Below are 24,552 nucleotides of genomic sequence, written 5' to 3'. Positions count from 1 at the left end.
CTAACCAAAAACTAACTATAACCCAAAAACCAAACAATTTACCTAAAACCAACCATTAACTTAAAACCAGCCAAATAAAAAAACATTCAATCAACCAAACTGTTACTCACAAATCGATCAATCAAACAACCAACCAGCATGAACATAGCTAAAAAGCCCCCAACCGTCATTCAAAAACAACCGAGTAACCAATCTAGTTACAAATGACTATATATACTTGCATTGAAGCCAACCCTCTAAAAATGCTTGAAAATCCCCACATAAGAAAATGTGTACACCAACTTGTGGAAGCAGTGAACACTCCATATCCATTTAGTCTCTGGGCTTCAAACCACTAAAGATCTCCTTCTACATTTCTGGGTACTGTGCAAGACCTTTTTTTTCTTTTTTTCCAGGCATGGTGTAACAAACATACCGTAAATTCTGGACTATAGAGCCCACCTGATTATAAGCCGCACCCATCACATTTTAAGAGGAAAACCGATTTTGTACTTTCACCCAAGTTGCACCTGTAAATAAGCCGCATGCGGCCACATAACACTAACTCCAAATTAACCCAGACCCGACTTTAAGTCTCGCGATAGTAACTGAATATCCTTCATTGAAATTCACCGTCCAAAAATCACAGCCGGCAAAATTAACAAAAAATGATACCGGTACTTTAGGTTTGATGCAGACCGGCAGAGTCCGGGTCCCGTTTAAAGTAATCCAAAGAAAAAAGTGTATATTTCCAAAGGTAAGGGTGGGAAAAATATATATCCACTATTGTCCGCCGTGTCCACAAACACTCACCTTTACCAGTCCCCACTTCCCGTCAGCCCGCGTTTGTTACGCCCCTTCTTTTTAATTCACCCGTCCAAAACATATCAGAATAAGTGTCCAAAATAAATACAAATAAATTCATTACAAAAATATACAGTTGCAAATACATATTATACATGGTTACACATATTTACAAAGAAAGACGGTACACCGAGAGAGTTTTCAAAGCTTTAATAATAATAATATATCTTTTATCCGGGCAGTTAATGGTAGCAACACGCTAGCAACACCCGCTCGCAACACAGTAAACGGGTCTGTTAAAAAAACATACCGTACTTGTAAAAATCAAGGTAAACCGTCCTCATCTTCCTCCTTAGAACTGAAGCCATCAAAGTCGTCTTCCTCAGTGTCGGAAAGAAACAGTGTCATATAGACGTTGTCCCACGCTCCCGCAGCCTCACTCGCAGCAGACCGGCTTTTCGGAACCCGTTGGTGATGGTGGATTTTTTGATGATGCCCCACGCTGTCAGGATTCACTGGCAGACTTGCGAAAAAGTTGCCTTTCGCATGCGACCAGTTTTAGTGAAAGATTTCTCGCTGCTAGTCAAGCCAAGAAGTTACAGTCTTCCTCGGCGCATATATTCCACCGGTGTAAATCTTACCTTTTGTACTAGCGCCGCTGGGGGCCGTTAGAAAAATTAAATTGGCCGCATCACTGACTAAGCCGCAGGGTTGAAAGTTTGGGGAAAAAGTAGCGGCTTAAAGTCCGGAATTTACGGTAATTTACAAAGACCAAAATTCACTTTTACTGTAAATTATGTGCTCACGTTTGCCCCATTGTCCTATATAAGCCACGGGTTAGTTCCTACATTGCTGGTAGCACATATTCAAAGGCACACTTATACCGGAAGCTTTAGCGCGTAAAATCGATCAAGCGGAAAGAAAACGCAGCTCGGTTGTGCTGAACAAGTTACGGGGAGCATTAGCTAATAGCTGTCCATGTTTTCTGAGAGAAAATGTGATTTAATGTATCCATTTGCTAGAACAAACTTTCTCAAACAAATAGATTAGGAATGGTTTATCTGTATATTGCTAGATTTTCTTTTTCTTTTTTTAATTAGATTTTTGATCACCAGGGATACAAAGAATGAAACATTTGAGCTTACGCAATAGTAGTAAGGAATCCAGGGTGAGAGTCTAATATAAAAGAAACAAACAAACAAACCAAGCGAATACACGGACAACAATAACAACAGCAAGTAAAAACAAAGGAACAAAAAAAAAAAACAGTTGGAACAGTTATTATGAGATTCCACCGGGTTAATCAATCTAGGATATCTGGGAAATGTATTTTTCAATCATAATTTGAGAAAACTTGCGTAGAGAATATTCCTAGATTAAGTTTAGCTCGCAGTTGACTATGCTCATTTTATAATTCTCCGAGGTTTGCACCGGTACTTTGGGTGCCAAAAATTTTAGGAAGTCGCATAATTCGGAAAAGACCCGTATCAATCCTACACGGCAGCCCAGCATCTGCCCTGCAGAAGCTGACCTTGTTCTTTCAGGTAATTGGCGATTGGGTGAGGGGTTCAATCTCTTATTCTCCATGATGGAATAAATGTTTTTCATTCTGTTTGGCTGCAGGATTCAAGAATTGCAACTTAATCACATTGAATAGATTAAATGTTTTTGTCACGGTCGCCTTGGTGACCAGTCTGCCCCGCCCCCTGGGCAACAGCTGAAAGCAGTTCCACTAATGGTGGGTCTGTATTTAAGGCTGCATGGTGGGCTCTGCGGTTGCGGGTTCATTACTACTCATTCTTCACAGTCCCGGTCTCTTATGCCTTGTCCTGTCTAGTCTGTTATGCCTTGTCCTGTTTTAGTCTGTTATGCCATGTCCCGTTAAGTTCGTGCCGGAGGAACTCTGTATTGTTCTGTTTTGCCCCGGAGTATTGGGCGACTTTTATTTTATTAAATAAAACTTACGGATCGTCAACGCATTTGAGTTCTCCCTTCATGCCTCCTGCCTCTGTTCTGGTCCGGTCCCCTTCCACGCCACCACGTCGCGTGACAGAATGAACCCGCCAACAATTGAACTCAGCGAACGATCCCAGCGCGACTTGGGGAGAGCTGGAGTGCGCAGTTTGGCAGGCGCCTACTGAGTTGGCCTTCCCTGCCCGTTCGAACCACGGCCCCGCCCGTCGTGGCCCTTGCTGTGCCTCGAATGGGGTCCCAGGAAGAATTGACGCCTGCCTGCCCGACTCCCGTGCCGATTGCCTGCTATTCCCTCTCCCCTGCGTGCAAGTCCGACTCCGACTCCGCTGCCCGTCGGGCCAACTCCGACTCCGCTGCCCGTCGGGCCGACTCCGACTCCCAAGCCTGCCTGTTCGACTCCCAAGTCTGCCTGTTCGATTCCCAAGCCTGCCTGTTCGATTCCCAAGCCTGCCTGTTCGACTCCCAAGCCTGCCTGTTCGACTCCCAAGCCTGCCTGTTCGACTCCCAAGCCTGCCTGTTCGACTCCTATGCCTGCCTGTTCGACTCCCATGCCTGCCTGTTCGACTCCCATGCCTGCCTGTTCGACTCCCATGCCTGCCTGTTCGACTCCCATGCCTGCCTGTTCGACTCCCATGCCTGCCTTGAGTCTCCCTGTACTGATTTTGTTCAGTCTTTCCTGTCCTGTCTTGTCTGTTCCGAATCTGTTCCCCCCTGAGTCTGACTCTTCTGAATCTGATCCCCCCCTGAGTCTGACTCTTCTGAATCTGATCCCCCCCTGAGTCTGACTCTTCTGAATCTGATCCCCCCCTGAGTGCGACTCTTCTGCATCTGAACCCCCTGAGTGCGACTCTTCTGCATCTGAACCCCCTGAGTGCGACTCTTCTGCATCGGCCTGACCTGTTTACCCGTTCTGATTCTGCCCTGATTTTGCCTGTCCTGTTCTCGTCGGTTCTGCCTGTCTGTTATCCCCTGTCCAGCTTGCCCGCCGGACCCCCCCCTGCCGAGCGCCGATTCCGATCCGCCCGACGCAGATGGCGCCTGCCTCTCCCCGTTCCTGCGTGTTCGGAGGAGGGAGCGGGGTTGCCCCAATCGTGAGCGTCGAACCATTCCGGGGCGTGAGGTTGTAATTTTTTCTTTTTTGGGACCTCGGGAGCTGTCCCTTAAGAGGGGGGCTCTGTCACGGTCGCCTTGGTGACCAGTCTGCCCCGCCCCCTGGGCAACAGCTGAAAGCAGTTCCACTAATGGTGGGTCTGTATTTAAGGCTGCATGGTGGGCTCTGCGGTTGCGGGTTCATTACTACTCATTCTTCACAGTCCCGGTCTGTTATGCCTTGTCCTGTCTAGTCTGTTATGCCTTGTCCTGTTTTAGTCTGTTATGCCATGTCCCGTTAAGTTCGTGCCGGAGGAACTCTGTATTGTTCTGTTTTGCCCCGGAGTATTGGGCGACTTTTATTTTATTAAATAAAACTTACGGATCGTCAACGCATTTGAGTTCTCCCTTCATGCCTCCTGCCTCTGTTCTGGTCCGGTCCCCTTCCACGCCACCACGTCGCGTGACAGTTTTATGCAAAAATTGGCGTAGAACAGTTATTCTCAATTATTTTCTGCCACGCCCCACCCTCAGAAGAAGAAATCCTCTTCCAATTTTTATCAAGACATTCACAAGAAAAGACAGAGAGAAGGGAAACATATTTTTTTCAAACTTTATTTCAAAATAAAAAAAAGAAACAAGAAGTGTCAAAAATAGAAAAAAAGAATTAAATGTACGGGAAAAGAAAGCAAAAGAAAAGTAAAAGGAAAGAAACAAAATTAATTCCTTATTAAAGAGAGAAGACAAAAATTAAAAACGTATGCAAATTTCTTTTTTTCTTACAATCTAGCGTTTTTAAGGGGAGAAAAGCAGAAGTCTGACAAGTAAAGAAGTTGTTTTGGTGAGTATGCATGTATTACATATAAGTATTACCTTCTGTATACTATTTTGTTATCAATAATCAAATAGGTATAATTTTTTGTGTGTTTTTCCTGGGGTATCAGGGTTTCTAAAAACATTCGGTAGTTACAAAAGGTTTTTATCCCGCACAATACGAGAATTCCACCTTACGATCCTCATATCAGAACAGATTACAGTCGTATACTGGGGTTCTACTATAGTTTGGATTCAAACACAAACATCATAGGCGCCGCCGCGAGCGGCAGCCTTTCCAGCAGCTCCGTGTTATTTCGCTCTTTTTGTGATTTATTGTTTTAATTGTCTGCTTCTATATTCTTTGTTTTCGTCCCGTTTGACCACAACACTTAATGGATTACTTTCTATCCTATTGTTATGGGTTTTAACGCACAAAAATGCGTTTATTCGAGGAATCAACTCCTTGCCCTGAAGAATTCTTGTGCCGGCGTGATGAGGGGGCCCTATCGTGGCTGCAGAGCCGGAGCTAAGGTGAAGGCTAAGCGGCTAGCGGCGTTATAAGTCTTCGGTACTGTCCGTAATCATAGTAAATGTGAACTCTATACCAAATAAGACCGATGAACTGGCTGTGCTGGTGAAAAACATCAAAGTGCACAGAGAGTGCAGTTTGCTGTGTTTTACAGAAACGTGGCTCACGTCTAGCATCCCGGACGCTAACGTGGAGCTACCCGGAGCTACCCGGCTTCAGCGCTGTTAGGGCAGACAGAGACACAAAAACCTGCGGGAAGCGGAGAGGAGGTGGACTCGCTCTCTACGTGAACACTAGGTGGTGTAACCCTGGGCACAAAGATTTCCATCTGCTGCAGGGACGTCAAACTTTTGGCCTAGCGTGTGACGTAATCCACTCCGCTGTGGATAAACTACAACACAGCACCCCGAGGCCATCCTGTCAATTTGTTAATAAACAACAAAAGGATACTGCTGGAAGTGTGAATTTCCCTACGGGGATGAATAAAGTATCTATCTATCTATCTATCTATCTACCTTCTTTAAATGTGAAATCTTTAAAGATCCCTAACGGTTACTAAATGATGATTTGTCATTAGAAACTTATTTAATTCAATATGTGTTTGTCGCACCAAAACCTTTGGAAGTGTTTTTGCCTCCTAGACCTGAATATGGCCACTTTGCTTCTTAAAGCAAAACGACCCAAGAACAGCAATAATTATCAAACCTTCAGTAGATCACTCACACCGCATACGTGAACTTCGGGGCCTCACCTCGCATAACGCCACCAAAGGGAAGTTAAAAGTTCATCCCTCTCTGCTCTAATGTGTTCCTAATTGCTGCTTGTTTAGTTAATTCTTTGAACAAGCGGCCTTATTGTCCTGTGACTTCGAGCTAAACCTAATTTCAACATGAAAGGCTTTTATGTGGCCCTCGTCTTTTATGGCCGCGCGCTTGCAACTGTCAAGTTTAACTGCCCACGGGTCAGCTTGAAAATGTGAATTAAAGTCTTTTAAAATTAAGTCAAGTCACATTTGTTTGTATAGCCCTTAATCACACTAAAAAGACTGCAAAGGTTACTCTTACACCATCCCTTGATCTTAAACCAACACGAGGGCAAGGAAAAACTCAGCACGAGGAAAATAAGAAACCTTGAGAAGGGGCCTCACAAGCGGTAATACCCCTTCCGGGAATACCAGGGTGCAATCGATTTAACATTGGGTAACAGTACACAAAACATAGTGAACATCAATAAAAGAAAACAATAGGTAATTGTCATGAACCAGAACAGGATCAGGACCCAAACGCGTGAAGTACTCACACAAGCCTTTTATTTTGCGGGAAATGGGGAATCATGCACGTTAGGCAGCAGTCTGGCGTAAAATGATAAGAAGCCGAAGGCCGACGAGATCGATACCAATTGCCCGAGTTGATATCAGACAGATGGGGTCGATACCGGACAGGACGGGACGAACAGGATAGATAATGAAACAGGATATCTAAAATAAACAGGACAAACTGGACGGGAACGAAAACTGGAGAGATAATAAACAGGACAAAAATAGAAGGGAACGAAACTGGAAACAAATGTTAAACAGGACAAAAATAAACGGGACCAATACCGGACAAGGAATGCCTACAGGGAACAGGACTGAGTCAAAACCCACGTCTTGGGGGGGAGAGGTTCGTTGACGGACTGACAAAGGAAAAATGAGAGCACTGATCTTAAAAAGACGGAAAACCAATCTGTCAATGAGCCGCAGATGGCGCCACATGGGTGGGGCCAATTGGGCGCCATGGCAACCGTGACAGTAATATGTTGAAATTTGTTCAGAAAGTGTATGACAACGACGACGCAAAATAAAAAATTGTGACTTTCCTCAATCGTACTGTATTCTTGTGGTTTTATAATTCAATAGCATATGGTACTCTCCACGTATACTCCACCAGCATGAAAGGTTCGTACACCGTTTTCATTGCTAAATTCAAGCTCTTTTTAAAGACTTTCAAGGCCAATTTTCCCAGTACCATCAAAAGAAAAAAAATCCGATGTGAATCATGTATTTTGCAGAGCAATTTACATATGCGATTTTTGATCTCGCATGTGCATTTATCAAGACAAGATTTATAGATCTTGAGTAAATCGAAAATGCATTTATTTTGAGACAAATCTCTCTCCAGATTGGTGTTGGGTAAAATGCCAATACATTTTAGTTTAAATTTTCAGTTACAGGAAGTTCTTCCCATTGCAATCTACCACTGGGAAACACTACCTTAAAGTTTTGCATGGTGCATAGTATATGTCCATAATTGATACGTAATCCTTGCAGTACTATACTTTTCAGAGTGCCCTGTTTAGGTATAGCATGCACCATTGCTTCATAGGACAATACCCTTCAAACTAGTGCCAGCTGACGTTAAGCACGAGGGAGACGAAACACAATGGCAAATGGAAGTCACCAGAGAGCAGTGTCATTTTTAAGCAGACTTGTTGAGAAACATGGCAACAATTTCAAGCTTTTACAAGCACTTCATCCAAAATTCATACCTTGAAAAAAACATTAAAATTCAAGCATTTACAAGGGTTTCAAGCACCTGTGCGAACCCTGAGCTGTCACGGTTGCCATGGCACCCAATTGGTCCCGCTCGTGTAGCGCCAGCTGCTGCTCATTGCCAGATTGGCTTTCTGACTATTTAAGCTCAGTGCTCTGATTTTTCCTTTGTCAGTCCGTCAATGAACCTATGCCCCGCAAGACGCGGGTTTTGACTTGGTCCTGTTTCCTGTTGGTATTCCCTGTCTGGTATTGTTCTCATTTATTTTTGTCCTGTTTAATATCAGTTTCCAGTTTTGTTCCCGTCTATTTTTGTCCTGTTTATTTTCGATATCCTGTTTCATTATCTATCCTGTTTGTCAAGTCCTGTCCGGTATCGACCCCATCCGTCCGATATCAACTCGAGCAATTGGTATCGATCTCGTCGGCCTCTGGCTTCGTATCATTTTACTCCAGACTGCTGCCTCATATGCATGACTCCCCATTTCCCGTAAAATAAAAGGCTTGTATGAGTAACGTCATGCGTTTGAATCCTGATCCAGTTCTGGTTCATGAGATGAGCATGAGTTGGTTTAAAGGAGGCACCAATTCATATTCAAATGCAATTTTTTTGAATAGAATCTTCATCTAAAACTAAATGTATATATTTTTGAAAAGAACTGTTTCAAACTGTGTCACCTTAAACATACATTTAGATTTTAAACAGTAGTTTAAGTATTTACATATTTTTGTAACCGGTTGTAAGTTATATTTTCTCAAATTAGGGACAAAGACATCATTCAAACAGAAATAAAAAGATTTCTATTTTTGCTGTATAAAACTATTTGATAAATAATTTATCCAGATATTTAAAGTGTTAATTTTTTGTAGACAATCAAAATAAATACATATATAATTTGAATATAGACACAAAATATACAAAATACGAAGTCCTTTAACGTAAGAAAGAGCCCTAAATACATTACAAAAGCAAGCGTTTATTTTTCAATAAATTTGTGAAAGCCACAAGTGTATTGTACAACGTCAATGTGAATAAAACAGGCCTACTACAAATTTCAGATAATAATTGAGCTTATTTTCCTTTCGTATTCGTTGTAAACAACAGTTTTCCCCTGGTGATTTAGGATCTGGTATCAGTATCAGTTGCGGCTACAGCAAATGAAGAGTGTAAGGATACCTTACGACAACGGCGATCAGATGATAAAGGTGCTGAATCTGCGTTAGACCAGGAAGTTTCTCCTGCTCCTGATAACCATGGAAACGAGTGTGATCTAGATCATGTGGGGGAGGGGAGCAAACCCAAACCCCCAAAGTCCAGCCTGGAGAGGAATGGCTGTACTTCCCCCAAGACGCACCACAGGAAGTGGTGCCCCCACTACCCAAATGGTTAAGGAATCCGTGAACTGTGAGGTGAAATGACACACTGAGGCAGGCATTTTTTCCCCTTATTTATTTCTTGAACTGAATAATGGCATACAATTTTGGACAGTAAAAAAGTGATCGTACGGCTCAGTTATGAGAGTTCCTCCCTTCATTTAAACGAGTTAAAGAGTAGAAAAATAAAACATTTTCATGACATCACAGATGCGTCGATATGACCGACCGGCTGGCATCGCTTAAATTTGAAGAACAGTCTTGTGAGCGGGTTCATTCGGCTAACAGAACAACACACATAAGGCAGTAACAACGTAGAAAAAGAGACGAGTAAAAAACGTATTTGAGTGAATTAAGCGAAAAAACATAAAAAAACAAAAAGTAGCTCAGATATAAAGTGCCTTTTTATCTGCATGACAGTTGAATGAGTTATTTCTTCTTGGATCTTTACATATTGATACACTCGACACCCGGGATACATTTTATTTTATAGCGTGTATCACAATGTTTTTTTGCTCCCTCTTTATCACAGTTTTCCCAATATCAACTAAAAATGTTTGCGTGCTCAGAAAATCTCTATGAAATTCAAACTTTGTGCTTATAAGTTACGTCTCTTAGATGCTTGTCTCCTATTGGTCGAGATCATATACAATGCTGGTTTGCTACACAGACTCAAGAAAGTACGTATACACTATTGTTTGTCGGACAATGCTCTATAACAGGGTTCCTAAACCTTTTTAAGATTTTTGTATTGACTTCTAAAATCAAATTTAAGACCAAGTCGACTAAAACAAAAATCACAATTAAGACAAACTAAACCAAGACACCAAATACATTCCAGGCAATTTCAAACAAATGTTTATTTTATTTCTCAAATCACGTTTAGGTCGGGTTGAAAACAAATATAAATATTATTAATGTGTTTACATTTTTAAGACTTTCGAAAATTAGATTTAAGACCTTTTAATGCCAATTAAGGCCTTGTTTTTAGAGTAATGAATTGAATGCCTTTTAAGACTTTTCAAGGAACCGCGGGGAGCCTGTTTAAAGAGAGTATATCCGTGATACAATATTGTAGTTTTTGGTAGTGTATTTATTCACTACAGGTCCTAAAACTTGCAGCGATGGTAAAAGGGAGAAAGAAAAACATGATAACCAAGTAAGCAAAGCTTGCGGTTATCAAGGAATACAAAGAATGCATGCAAATGGTTTTTTGCATTGCCGTTAACAATCAACCATCGGCGATTAAGGCAAAGAAATCTTCTAAGGGTCTGACAGTCCTCCCAAGTTAAGGTTTTAAAATAAGTTTAATTTTCAATCTGCCCTTGTTGCCCCTTCCCTTCCTCTGCATCCAACCGCTACTCCACCGTACCAGCTAAGGTCACATCACACCAAAAGAAAATTTAATTTTTTCCTTTATATTTATTAAAGTTATTTAACCATTCACTTGTATGTTACACAAAAATGGTATTTACTCTTTACTTTTTTGTTATTGTACTGTTTTTTCACTGGTTCAGACATAATTCAGATTGGTTTCCATCACCCACTATTTCCATATTACGATTCCCACCTCCGAAAGATTAATGTCGTATCCACGGGTTCTACTATAATTTTGTTAGCTGCTGTTCAAATTAATGCGAAGCATAATAGCGTCCAGCCAAATCAAATTTCTCACATTTCTGGAAGAGAAACAAGAAAAATAGAGTCTCTATTTTTTCCGATTTCTAATTTTATGTCAACAGACTATTCGTTCTTCTGGAAAGCTGTGTGAGGGCTCCAGATGTGATCTTATTCGGAGTTACAAGACGTGTTGGGGGTCCTATTATAGCAACTGCAGTGTTGCCCAGGAAATGCTGGAGTCCTTCATTACATTCTAAAAACATAATTGGAAGTTTTACAAGAATCCTGTATGTTAAACTAAGTCTGTGGGGCACCAATAGAAATTCTTTGGCGGCAATTAAATCGAAATATGGCCTATATTTGGGTAAAATGGCTGATGATGGCGTCGGACCAAAAACAACACGGTTACTTAACCATGAACATCTTAAAAGACAGCAAACAATTGGTAGTTAATGTATGAAAATACCCTTTTTTTATGAGGATATTTATCAAATGGTGAAGAAACACAGATATAATTGCACTTAACACAAATAACATACAAAACCTAAGCCAGGACCACGATGTTGGTGAAGATGATGATGAAATGATTCCATGCAAAAAACTGCAACAAGGCAGCTTTTATAAGTGCTCTATAACATTTTGATGACTACACAACATACAGCATAAAGTACATACTGTATGGATATGAACGGTATATGTACATATGTGACGACTCTCCGTATCCTCAGTGATGGCTCAGAAGAAACTTTGAAGAAACTTTAGTTCCCCTGCTTGGACTTTTTCATCCTGGAATAAGAGAAACGTTGTTGACATCGAATTAGGACATTTTAATTCCTGTTGAAATTCCTGTGAAAATCCACAAATGTAGTCCTCCCCCACCTCCCCATTTTTAAAGGATAATGGATCACCGCCTCAGGTGCTCGCCCAAGGGTGAAAGCCAGCTACGCATGGCTCACCTCACAACATTGTTCTTTCAAAAGGCTGTTTAACGGTTTTCTTTGGGGCAAAACTGAAAATGCACTTTTGACGGAAACTATATTTATTACAAACTTTTTATAGATTATAAAAACACAATAAATGCACTGTTCTTGAATACAATCTGGTTGTTCTCCAGCAACTAATACCACTTTCCATATTATATGTCCACAGTCCCTTAGTGACTAATAAATTTACCGTTTATATTTCTTCCTGTCATACTATTGAGGGTCGTTTTAATGGACATTTCTGATTTTCTCATAAATGCAATTTCGACTATATGTAATCTATATATATATATATATATATATATATATATATATATATATATATATATATATATATACATATATATATAATTTCATTGTTATGACACTTTTTTTGTCAAGTGCGACAACCTTAAAGACTATATAATTTGCGCCTTTTTATATTCTGTGGTACTACTTTGAATCATAATTTGTTTTAATGGTTATATCTCATGAATGTAGATGCTATTATTATTATTATTATGTTTACAGTGACATGGAAAGTGAATATACTCCAAGAAATTCAATGATACGTTTTTTGTCCACAGTGGGCACCCTTAGTGCCTATTAAATGTGCTCTAGTTTATGATCTGCCATACTACTGTGGGTCATAACTTATTTTCATGGACATTTCTGCTTTTCTCATTTCTGTTATTTCTCCTAAAACAATTACAATAAGAATTTTCATTACAGTGACATGATAAAGTGAATATACTTAAAATAACCACAGTTTTGTCCACAGCGGGCTCCCTTAGTGACTATTACATTTGCTTAATATTATGTTCTGTAGTACTATTGTAGGACAATGATATTTTTTTTAAATTCTATCCTAGTTTGAGTAGTGGAAGCTAGAGCTCTTGTCAGTGATAGGAATGAGTGGAGAGGTGTTGTGAAAGGATAGTGGGAGGTTTGGACGCGTTCTAAGGGGATAGGCAGGGCACCTGTATGATGCGGCAGGGGTAAACCAGTGAAAGCTGTCGGGCCCTGCTGTTGAACAAAAGAGTGTGTTGTGTCACCCTGATCCGAGTGACATGGCTGCTTTCTTGTGTCATGTTTCATCTGGAGGGACGAAAGCATGACCAACTTGGGTGCCGAGGTGCTTAACTTGCTTGGGTGTTTGGGCATTTGGGTTGGCCCTGGTTAATTTTTTTTGTTTTTGCTACTTTATCCTTTTTTCTTTTCTTTGTTTTTGTGTATGTGTTTGTCTTGCTTTTGGATCTCCCCTTTCGCGGGATATGACCAGGGTAGATAAATAGATAGATCTTAGTTTGAAACTATTACTACTTTATAATAATTGTACACCTGGATTGAAAAAAATAAAATAAAATGGCATTCTTATGTTAAGCACAATAAAGACAATATTGAATATTGATTGTACTTAAACAGTGTTTTTCAACTGGTGGGTTGGGACCTAAAAGTGGGTCGCTGACACGTTTTTAGTAGGCCTTTGCCTTGGGAAATTAATGCCAAGAAGGAAAAAACAAAAGGTCGATTACACTCCTCAGCAGTAGATGGCGATAATCCCTTTCCCAATCTCTTTTTCTGTTCAGTCAAAAAGCATGTTTGCGAGGGACCCTATCAGATTTTTTGGGTTTTATTTCCTTCTTCCCATATTAATGGGTCCCAAAAAATAGTAATAAGTGGAAGGAAAGGTGGAAAAAAGTGACAATGATTGAGTCAATGAAGGAAACGATTGCGGAATACGAAAATAATGTACAAGTTTCTGCCATTGAAGCGCGGTTTGAAGGTCCAGTACATGGTTTAAATATGTTTTTACCAGAGTAATAATAATGTTTATTAATTACACAATTAAATAATGATTGATGTTTTTTCTTGTTTGGGTTGCATCTTATCATTAGCGTGGACTGGTGGGTCCTGAATTCAGATCCATTGAGGACCAATATACTAAAAGACTTATTTTTTTGCTCCTATCACATTTCTACCAAGTGTAGTTTTTGGATCCTGCAACAGAGGTGGTACGACCAGAGGAACAATTGCATAGCTTAGCCCCCGCCTAAGAAAATATGCTAATTTGAGAAGAACCGGTAAAAAGTACGCTAGGCTGTTTTGATTTCGCGCTCGGCATGACGCGGGACCCTAACGGTCCATTGAGCGGCTCGCTATGCGCATTTACTTTGTTTGCATGCCAATCTTTCTTACTTTGAATGTCAATTATGCAGAGAAGCGAATTGGGAGAAAGAAACCAGACGGAAATGTTGGACTTACTTGTTGATGGCGCTCTTCAGGTATTGCTGCAGCCACCGGATTTCGGGGTTCACGCACACCTCCTTGTTTGTCTTCAGCTTGGCGCTATTTACCAAGAGAAAACACTCGGGGTGAGATGAAAGAGCGACACATAGATAGCAACAAAAGGGAATTAGTGCCTCCGTGTTAGTTTAGCGCGACAGACTTTGTCAAATGTCTTTTTTTCTTGTGGGTCTGGTTTGATTATAACAGGAATTATAAACAGAGATAGAGCATGAGGGGGGTGTTTTGAAGAACTGTGCTAATATTATCATCAATTTTGTGTGAAATGCAAGCTGCAAAAAAGTAGACTTTAGGAATTTTGGGGAAGGAGTTTAAAAAAAAAAATTTGAGTATCTCAAAGATTTCTCTCATGAGGTGTTCTGCATAGTGTTCTGTATAGCGCCAGGTAGGTAGTTTTTTTCCCCCAGATTATTTTTCTCTGTTTTTCTTTGTTTTTGTATGTATTTGTCTTCCTGTCGGTCACCCCTCTCGAGGGATATGACCAGGGTAGATTCTCTGCTTTTCAGAATTTTTTCTTAAATATTTTTCAAAATGTTTTTTGTTTTTTATTTCCAGATTTTTTACCCATTTTTCTAAAAAAAAATTAGCAAATATTTGTTTTCTTGTTATTGGGAATATTTTTTCTGATTTTCATATTTTGGTTTGTTGTCTAGATCCCCTTTTTTTGAGATCCAACAAATATCCATGGCGCGACTACTAGGTATGCATTCCACTATGTAAAAAAAAAATACATATTTCTTGACCAATGAATATTCATAAAAATCAACATATATGTTAATTAACCTATATGGATGATAGTTCTTGTTTTTCTGTCTTTTATTCAAAACAAAGTTTTTTAATCAAATAAATGTTTTTGTACAACTAGGAGGCACGAAGTATTGCACACTTTAACTTTAAAGAGTAGGAAGGCAAAAAGAAAAAAAAGACAACAATGGAGATACAGTGTATTCGCCTATATAAGATTAACTTTTTTTTTATCTGCCTAAAAGAATTGATCATTAATTGCCTATTGTTGTTACGTTTATTCGATTATTGTACAGCAGAAAATGGGATTGCATAGGATGCCAGTTATTTATTTTGACTGTAATACTTCATTGTTGTTATGAATATTACGCACCGTTTACACCATTGTCACTATTGACCAATCATGTCACTGCTCTTTAATTCCCACACCCTTTAAGGTGGATTTCTGCATTTGTAACCTAGGAGAGTTTATAAAAAAAAAGGACTCAGAGGGAGGGCTTTTTGAGCAGGTTGGAATTTCTTATATGAGGTTTGGACTCTCTCCTGTTCTCCTTGTGAGTTAATTTGAGTGTCTACAAAACTATAAACCTATCCATTGGAGAAACACTCTAATTAATGCAGCAAATACCAAGGATAAGATAATCATCGATTCCAAGGAGAGCGCTCAAAAACCCCAAACTGAACGCCCACGTTCCGACTGACTGACATTTCCGTCTTCCCGTGTGTAAGCTCAAGAGTGACAGAGGGGCGTGTTTGCACACATGCATGCACAACTCTTTTCTCTGCTTTGTCACCTCGGCCAGATTGATGGTGAGAAATACCCCACGAGGATGAACTTTTTGAGAGCAGGGTTTTAAACCTCTAATACGGAGAGATCACTGTAACGATTTTTCTGTGGGCACTCACATGACTTGGAAGGGGCAATTGGGTGTATGGATGAATCGGAGCTCACGGATGTAACCCCTGGGAAGGCTGTTGACCGTGGAACGACAGTAGCATCTCTCCACGAGACTGATGGGTTTAGCTGGAGAAAAGGAAAAAAAGTTTGAGTAGTTGTTGAAATATAGTCCCAAACGTTTTATAACAATAAAACAGCATGCTACACCTGAACAGGGCACTATGAAATGTGTCTTATTGCAAGAATTGCATATCAATTATGGACATTTATTATGGGCCATTTGAAAAAAATGAGGTAACGTTTCCCAGTGGTAAATTGTAATCGGAAAAACTTACTGTAACTGAAAATGTAAGCTGCATATTACTGTCATTTCTATTTTTAAAAAATCTCATTTGAATATAAATTGGTGCCTCGTTTAAAGCACTCATGCTCAGGGTTTGTACAGGTGCTTGAAATCCTTGTAATTTTTTAAAATTTAAATGTTGGGATTTCAAGGTTTAAAAAGTGCTTAAACTTTGTATGAAGTGGTTGTAAAAGCTTGATATTGTTGCCATGTATGTCAACAAATCTGCTTAAAAATGACACTGCTCTTTGGTGGCTTCATTTTGCCATTGTGTCCTGTCTCCCTTGTGGTTAACGTCAGCTGGCACTAGTTTGTAGGGTATTGTCCTACAGGAAAGGTCCATGCTGCACATAAACAGGGCACTATGAAATGTGTATTACTGCAAGGATTACGTATCAGCTATGGACATATTAAGGGCCATGCAAAAAAAATTAAAAGTAGCATTTCCCAGTGGTAAATTGTAATGGGAAGAACTTCCTGCAACTGAAAATGTAAGCTATATAAGACTGTCATTCGTACCCAACATCTATATGAGGAGAGATTTGTCTCAAAAAGGAATATATTCACGATTTACTCAAGAAATAAAAAATCGTATATCTTGATAAATGCATACACAAGATTAAAAATTGCACATGTAAATCAGATTTATATATTGGCTTTGCAAAATACATAATTCACATCAGATTTTGTCTTTGAATGGTACTGGGGAAATTGGAAATTCGATGTCGAATGTATAAAGTACTTGAATTATAGGGAGAGATTTGTCTCGAAAACAAATATTTACGCGTTTTACTCAAGAGCTAAAAAATCATATCTTGATAAATGCACACCCAAGGTAAAATATCACACATGTAAATCGCAGATATATTTGTGACTCTGCAAAATATTCTTTTAATTCTTTTAATGGAGAAATTGGAAAATTGGCTTTGAAAGCCCTTAAAAAGTTCTTGAATCTGGCCATTAAAAAGGTGTAATAAACCCTGTCTTTTATGGATGGAAGAAAAGAAAATTGAGGAGTTTTAGAAGTATGTTTTGGAAGGATAAATAAAAATTCCTCCATATTAGCTGATTGCGTAAAACAGTTTGCTGCATGGCTGTTACAAATATTTATTTTCAAAAAGTAGTGAGGATGACGTTCTTTGAGGTTTTACTTTTACAATGAGCAAAAAATGTGAACATCCCTACTTGGCAAAAATTCACAACTCTGTTGCCACTCCAAATAATCTGACCTCACTGCAACAAAAATAGATAACCACGATGCATCCCACTGGACATTTTATTCATCTTCTCATGCATTCTGGCATAAAATTGAATTACAGTTGAAGAAAGAACAATCTATATCTCTTTGGAAAGGAAGCAAAAACATGATAACCATGGAGACAAAGCTTGCAAAAAACAAAAATTAAGTTGCATGGCCTCACCCAACTGACAATTGTAACTATTATGTCAAATATGGAGACAACTAAAGCAAGCCAATCGCCTTAGGGCATGACAATCCTTGCATGTTTATGTTTTAGAATCAGTTTAATTTAAATCTGCCGTCGCAGTCTCCTCCCCTCCTCTGCATTCACCTGCTACTCCACTGTACCAGCTCATGTCACACTAAATGTAAATAGGATTTAACTTTTACTATACGTAAACTAGTTTGTTTTAATGTTTTATCAGGGGTTGCGTGGGTTTGGAGCTTATTAAAAATCAGTTTACAGTTTTACAAAATGCATTCTATGTCTCTTTGGACCAGTTAACTATGCAGGACTTTCTCAGAATATTAGATTATGATAGAGTTCTTGATTTCCTTAAATGCAATACTACATTCTTGATTCATTACACATCAACTCAAATATGGCAAGTATTTAATTGTAATACAATGATAATAAAGGTAAAAACCTAACTAGCCCATCTTCCATCCATCCATTATCTGCACCGCTTATCCTCAGTAGGGTCGCCGGGGTGCTGGAGCCCATCCCAACTATCTTTGGGCAGTGGGCAGGGGACACCCTGAACTGGTTGCCAGCCAGTCACAGGGCACACAGAGACAGACAACTCACTCACTCATTCGCATCTAGGGACAATTTGGACCGGCCAATTAACCTGACATGCATGTTTTTGGAATGTGGGAGGAAACCGGAATGCCCGGAGGTAACCCACGCAAGCAACATGCAAACATCCACACAGGAAGGTTCGATCTCATGACCTCAGAACTGTGCCGTACACGCGCTAACCACTGAGCCGCCATGCTGCTAATAGCCCATCTTAAAATGTAAAATTATAAAAAGTATTTCTTTTTATAATATACTTTCTGTTTTACAGTTGTCAAAAAATATTTGCTATTTTTTGGGAGGACATTTTTTCCCCTGTTTTACAGAAAACAAGAAATACAAATAACAATAGGCTGTGAGCCATTATCAGCAATATTAAAATAATAAAAGGCTTACAATATTTCAATCCCAACAATGTTTTTAATTTATTTCAGAAAATAAAAAACCTCATGACAATATTCTTGTTTTCCGAAAAAAGTCCATAAAACCACTGTAGTCGAAGAATAGAATTGTAACTAAATCAGGACTTTTATACGTACGTAGCCTAAAGAAAAATAATCTAAAAAAGTACTTGATTTTTATTTATTTTCAATACCTAAGGCCTTGATTATATTAAAGGTTACTATTAAATACGTCAAATATGACATCACATAAACAATGTGATCAAAATTAATGAACCAATGCTTTAGTTAATCATCATAAATCCGTTCTTTAGAAGGATGAAAGAACACTAGAGGAAGGTTAAGAGTTCTTTTCTCCCCCCAATGAAAGCAAAGATGCATTTGATTGACACACTTAGAGAACAATTACAATGGACAAACATGCGTTTATTTCAAATGACAGCGATGCAGTACGTGTGTATATGTGTTGTAAACTATATACAGTAACTCAAACAAATGCTCAAGTCGCAAAAAAAAAAAATAGAATTACGATTGCCTTCATTGTCATCGATTCCAATGCAGTGGAGATTGTTCACGATATTAGATGGAGAACTTCAGGATCAACATCTAATCAATGACTGACGAATAAAAATGAGATAAAAATAAAGAATATAAGGACAGATGGGCGATATTTTTAAGATAATGCTTGTAGATTTGCTAAGTGCACCGAGAAGAGAGTGCAAGGAAAATATTGCAGAGACGTTTAGCAGCAAAATTGTGCAAAAAGAAGAAGAGTATATATTTCTATAAATATGCAAAATCTATTTTCCTTTATAAAGATTGCAAAAAAATTCATATTCAGCAAAGCGAAGTGATAATTACATGAAAGTCAAGACAAACTATGGTATGAATTTATAATTTTGTGAGTATAAGACTTAACACAACCATCATCATCCACTGTAAAAACACTTGGGTCAAAAATGTGACCTACCCAATACTTCAATTTGACCCATTCTCTGGGTTGCTTTACAAAAAACAAAAACAAACCATTCGATTTTTGGGGGTTTTCTAAAAAGAAATAACCAGACTTTAGTAAGTGGGACCAACCTAATACTTCAGTACTTCAGTCAGTTTGAATCATTTTTCTGGGTTGTTTTACACAAAATAACCCAATTATTTGGGTCATTTTATAATATACAACCAAATTAGGTTTTATTTTTTCAATTTGAAACAATTGTTTTTGTTTTTTTTACAGAGATATCTTGTACTTGTGTATGTCTTCTGTAAAACCTAAAAGGACATTTAGTCAAATTGATCCAAGTATTGGGTTTGTCCATTTCTGACCAAACTTGTTTAAATTGTAACCTATTAGTTTGTTTCCATAAAACATCACAGGGTGGTCGGTGAAATCAACTCAAGTATTGGGTTGGTCCATTTCTGACCCATCTCATCTCATCTTATCAGCTGCACCGCTTATCCTCAGTAGGGTCGCGGGGATGCTGGAGCCCATCTCAGCAATCATCAGGCAGTGGGCAGGGGACACCCTGAACTGGTTGCCAGCCAATCACAGGGCACAAGGGGACAGACAACTCACTCGCTCAGTCACACCTAGGGACAATTTGGACCGGCCAATTCACCTGAAACGCATGTCTTTGGAATGTGGGAGGAAACCGGAGTGCCCGGAGGAAACCCACGCAAGCACGGGGAGAACATACAAACTCCGCACAGTAAGGCCGATAGCTGGATTTGAACCCACGCAGGAGGTTCCCACGACCTCAGAACTGTGCCGCACACACGCTAACCACTGCGCCGCCGTGCTGCCCATTTCTGACCCAAACCTGTTTAATATTAACCCAAAATTTTAAGAGTGGAGTGTTTTTAAGAGTCTTTCTGCTTGACAATCTAGGACGTTAGGTCAAATCAACGTAAGTATTGAGTTGGTCTATTTTTTTACCGTAACTTGGGCTCTTTATGACCCAACTGTTTTCAAGTTTAGAATATTTTCAATATTCTTTTAAGTGATACTTGGGGGCTGTAATACATATATCAGTGTTTTTTAACCATTTTTGAACTAAGGTACACTTTTATTTATAAAAAGGTTCCGAGGCACAGCGTCCGTCGAAAATCTTTGAAAATAAAATATTTCACTGTACTACCAAGGCAATTAGTATCTAAAAAGAAGAAAATAATACTCAAAATAAAAAGAATGATGTGCTTTATTTATGTTTTTTTACAGTGCAATCTTAAACCGCTTTGTTAAACAAATTAAGTTATTAAATATACTGTGCTACCTCATTAGCAGATAATGAGTAAATAAAAAGTATATAAAAAAATCTACTGCCACCTAATGATATGGGTGACCATTACAGTTTCTCGTCCGAAGAAAGCAAAAATACTCAATCATGGCCTGATTTTTTGGGGAAATATAAAATTGGGAAAATTCCAGCGGCACACTAAACAAGGTCTCATGGCACACTGGTTAAAAACACTGACATATATAATAAATGATAATGTATCAGATGTCGCTAAATCTTAATGTAATGCATATGCTGTGTAGAACTGATTCAAGTTAACTTTTAAAAAAAACTAGCAAAATACTTCACTCGCTTCACTAGACCAAAATGAGCTACAGTACACATTTTTTTAAAGTTATTGCTGTGGTTGCAAGATGGATGTTCAAGCTAATAAAGTTAGAACCTCTTGTGCAAACTGTGGTCATGGTGAACAAATAAACGAGGCTCTCTTTAGGAAACTCGAACCAAACGTTGTTTTAGAAATTTGCCTCAATGTGAAAAACGATGTGATACGTGCAGAAAACAGACGTACACTGAAAAAAAATAACATATGGTCAGATAGCGTCCCATGCTAATTATTTTTTACACCTGATGCCACATTTGCAAGTGAAAGAAGATCTCTTTTTTTCTGATGTCGCCATGCAGACTAGTCGTGGTCGTTTCTATAATGCAGCCTCATTTGGCACTAATTAAAGCGCAAACAAGGTGGAAAAACAAATAAACACGTTGATCTGCATAGCGCCAGGGAACTTTTCCACAGAGAGAACCACACAGGGATCGCGCGTAAACCTCCCGGTGGTTTTACGCACCACCCAAAAAATAACAACATAAAACCCAAGACTTATTTATTCTTAAAGGTGGGAAGTCATGTATCGAATGATTTTAGCTGAAGTGGTGTAACGCTTTACGTGCAACATTTCTGTGTTTTGCGCTGCAATTGAGTTATTTATTTCTGCACAATTACCTACGTAAATACGAATAAAATATTTCTGAACCTTTTTGAAAAAAAGTCATAGTGGAAATAAGATCTACATGGAAAAAAGACAAATTGGAGGAATGAATAAATAAAAAAATAAATAAATTGCATACCTTGCGAAAGTGGTGCATACGTCATGAGTGCAATCGCAGCCAAGACCGCGAGAAATTTGGTGTCCATCGTGGATTAAAGTCACCGTTACTTCTTGTTCCTGCTCGGAGTAAATCCAGAAGAGTTGTGAAGGACTCTGCAGCAGCAGCCAAACGTTAAATTGCGCATCAGTCTGCACTGTCGCTTCCAAAAGAGAGGAGGAGGAGAGAAAGAAAGCGGAATCCGCGTATCCGGCGGAGTTGTCAAAATAAAGTCAGTTTCAAACAGATGAAATTCAAACCATGACAGTTGTCAATGGAAGGCCTTTAATTGAGTGAATCCAATATTATTACAAGAATATACGACATTTACATACTGTTTTTAAGACATGGAAAATAATTATATTTTATTCCAAGACACCGTTTTATTTTGATGGCCTATTCCTTTACTTCCGGAGAAACACACGCTAAATAGCGCAACAGTACGGTGTTAAATTAAAGAAATTGACCTGGCTGTGGATTAACATTTATTTAATACGGAATTGCATGCATGTTTTCGAGGGATAGACATTTTTCACCCCTACTTTCCTTTGCTCAGTACAACACCATAATAATGGTGTCAAGATTATGGGTTATAATCTTTGTTTTTCCATCCTCCATCCTTAAAAAATAGATGCCAGAGAAGCAGACATGGGACCAAGTCACACATGTGCAAGTCTCAAGTAAGTCCCAAGTATTTTTTTCTTGGGCAAGTCAAGTCAAGTCAAGTCACAGGCTGTGTCAAGTCAAGTCAAGTCAAGTCCTGTAATAGGTCAAGTCAAGTCCAAGTCAAGTCACCTTTGGCGTACTGTTGTAATTTTAGCTTCAGAATCTGATCTTAATAAAGTGAAAGGCAATATATAAGAAATCAAGTAATCATCCTTGGCTAATGTGCCTAACCTGTAATAAAATATTTGTATCCTAAATACTCATGTTCAGTAAAATACATCATAGACTCAAACAAACAGTGATATCGTCAGTATTTGGTATTTATTGACAGAAAAAGTGATCTGTAGATCGAAACCCAAACTTTTACTTTTTTTTTACTTTTACAAAGTAACAATAACAGCTAAAACAAATACTAACTTACAGAGGATTAAACTGTCACATTTCTCTTGCTCTTTTCTTTGCAGATTTCTCTCTCACACGCTTTCTGTCACTCACTCAAACAGTATATCCATAAGTCAATCCCTTTTTATGAGGAAACAAATAACAGCTAAAACAAATAGCTTATTATTATTAAACTTTGTTACATTTCTCCTCTCTCTCTCACTCACACACTCACACACACTCACACACTCACACACTCTCACTCACTCACTCACTCACTCACTCACTCACTCACTCACTCACTCACTCACTCACTCACTCACTCACTCACTCACTCACTCACTCACTCACTCACTCACTCACTCACTCACTCACTCACTCACTCACTCACAATGACACAAATTAACTCACTCACTCAGTCACTGTATATCCATCAGTCATTCCCTTTTTACAAGGTATTGCATTTGCAAAATAGAAGATTAGACAGGGTCTTATCTGCAAGCCGAGCTCGATGGGGTCTCATAATGATTCCACCATGGCTGAAGACTCTTTCCACTGGGGAACTTGAGGCTGGCACTGACAAAGCTTTCATTGCAACAGGAAAAAGGGCAGGGAGGACAGCCCTGTTTGCGTCCCAGAAGGACAGACAAGGCTGCCCACAACAAAGAGAAAAATAGTTATTTAGTTGTGTCTCTGGGTTGGTGGTTGGGTCCTGCTTGCGGCGTTTTTTGTAGCCTGAGAATAGGCCAGTGCTGTCTTCTTGCTGGCTTTCGCTTTCCTCCTCTAGGAATTCAGGACTCTGGGATGTTGTGTGAGGTTGCACCTCACGTAGAATCAGATCTAATTAAAACAAAGAAAAAAAAGGGCAAGCGTAAGATCTCATGAGCATTATTCAAAATTGAACATCCACAGTTTGATACGCTTGCAAAATCATCTCTAAAATGGATTATAATACTCATATAACTGTTTTGAATTACATTTCCATAATTTGATAATGGTGACACGCCTAAGTGTACATCACGTTAAAAAAAAAAAATCCACTGACCTTTTACCATGTCAACAATGTTATTCTTGACATCATCGGTGACAAGCACATCATGCTGAAGCCACATCATGGAGAAAGCCGGGTCCAGGACAGCTGACCTGATGTAGACTGGGTCTGCAAATGGCAGCTCTTCCCCTGATGCAGCTGACAACATCTTCACATTAACGAAGATTCCCCGGAACCGTTTCTTCAAAGAGAATTGCAGGCTATGGATCATGCTTCCCAGGAAGCGCACTTGCGGCTTGAGTCTTTCCAAGTGGTGGTTAAGAGACAATACACAGGGGAGGACAGAGCTAATCGTCACAATCTTCTCTCCCTGAGTAAGATCAGTGGCCTCTGCAAATGGCTGTAGCACATCACAAAGTTCCTTCATCAAGTTCCACTCCCTAATTGAGAAGACCAGCTCACTGTGTCCCGTGTTCTGAACAACACTGCACAAGTCCTGGTGACTGAATGAGAGCACTGCCTTGACTTGTCGGAAAGTTGAATTCCACCGTGTGTTTACAGCAGCGGGTATCCCTCGCTGATCAAACTTCTCCTCAAACGCATCTTTAAAGGTGCTGGATGTATGCAAGAGAGAGCTAAGCTTGGAGCATTTTGCAAAGGAACTGTTCATGATCCGTGCATCCTTGAGACCATCACCAACAGCTAACTGCAGAGTATGCGCAAAG

The 24,552-nt window shown here is 39.3% G+C and overlaps 2 protein-coding genes across 2 annotated transcripts; both read right to left on the bottom strand.

The window, feature by feature from the left end:
* Positions 1-9,192: 9,192 nt before the first annotated feature.
* cxcl12a (chemokine (C-X-C motif) ligand 12a (stromal cell-derived factor 1)) lies at positions 9,193-21,954 on the bottom strand. The gene is made up of 4 exons (XM_088351554.1): positions 21,772-21,954; positions 15,635-15,752; positions 13,943-14,026; positions 9,193-11,501 (listed from the first exon to the last, which is right to left on the bottom strand). Exons 1-4 carry the CDS (start codon positions 21,836-21,838, stop codon positions 11,474-11,476), a joined length of 297 nt encoding a protein of 98 aa, XP_088207680.1. The 5' UTR covers positions 21,839-21,954; the 3' UTR covers positions 9,193-11,473.
* An 880-nt stretch (positions 21,955-22,834) lies between these two features.
* LOC148354217 (zinc finger BED domain-containing protein 4-like) lies at positions 22,835-24,300 on the bottom strand. Its single transcript, XM_088351888.1, has 2 exons — positions 23,882-24,300; positions 22,835-23,676 (listed from the first exon to the last, which is right to left on the bottom strand). The coding sequence occupies exons 1-2, from the start codon at positions 24,252-24,254 to the stop codon at positions 23,285-23,287; spliced, it is 765 nt and encodes a 254-aa protein (XP_088208014.1). The 5' UTR covers positions 24,255-24,300; the 3' UTR covers positions 22,835-23,284.
* Positions 24,301-24,552: the final 252 nt, after the last annotated feature.

Source organism: Urocampus carinirostris, chromosome 13, assembly GCF_059441175.1.
Source record: "Urocampus carinirostris isolate Australia breed hairy pipefish chromosome 13, RoL_Ucar_1.0, whole genome shotgun sequence".
NCBI classification, from domain to species: Eukaryota; Metazoa; Chordata; class Actinopteri; order Syngnathiformes; family Syngnathidae; genus Urocampus; species Urocampus carinirostris.
The sequence above is the reverse complement of the archived record's forward strand: the minus strand, read 5'-3'. Positions and strand labels throughout refer to the sequence as shown.

Bases quoted from the DNA above. Each gene is read 5' to 3' on its own strand.
- LOC148354217 (XM_088351888.1), bottom strand. From the start codon at position 24,254: ATGAAGGAACTTTGTGATGTGCTACAGCCATTTGCAGAGGCCACTGAT. The intron at 23,677-23,881 runs GTCAGTGGATTT...TGTTTTAATTAG, and splicing joins CATTGTTGACATGGTAAAAG to ATCTGATTCTACGTGAGGTG.
- cxcl12a (XM_088351554.1), bottom strand. From the start codon at position 21,838: ATGGACACCAAATTTCTCGCGGTCTTGGCTGCGATTGCACTCATGACG. The intron at 15,753-21,771 runs GTATGCAATTTA...CCTTTTCTCCAG, and splicing joins GTATGCACCACTTTCGCAAG to CTAAACCCATCAGTCTCGTG. The intron at 14,027-15,634 runs GTGAGTGCCCAC...CTTGGTAAATAG, and splicing joins AATTGCCCCTTCCAAGTCAT to CGCCAAGCTGAAGACAAACA.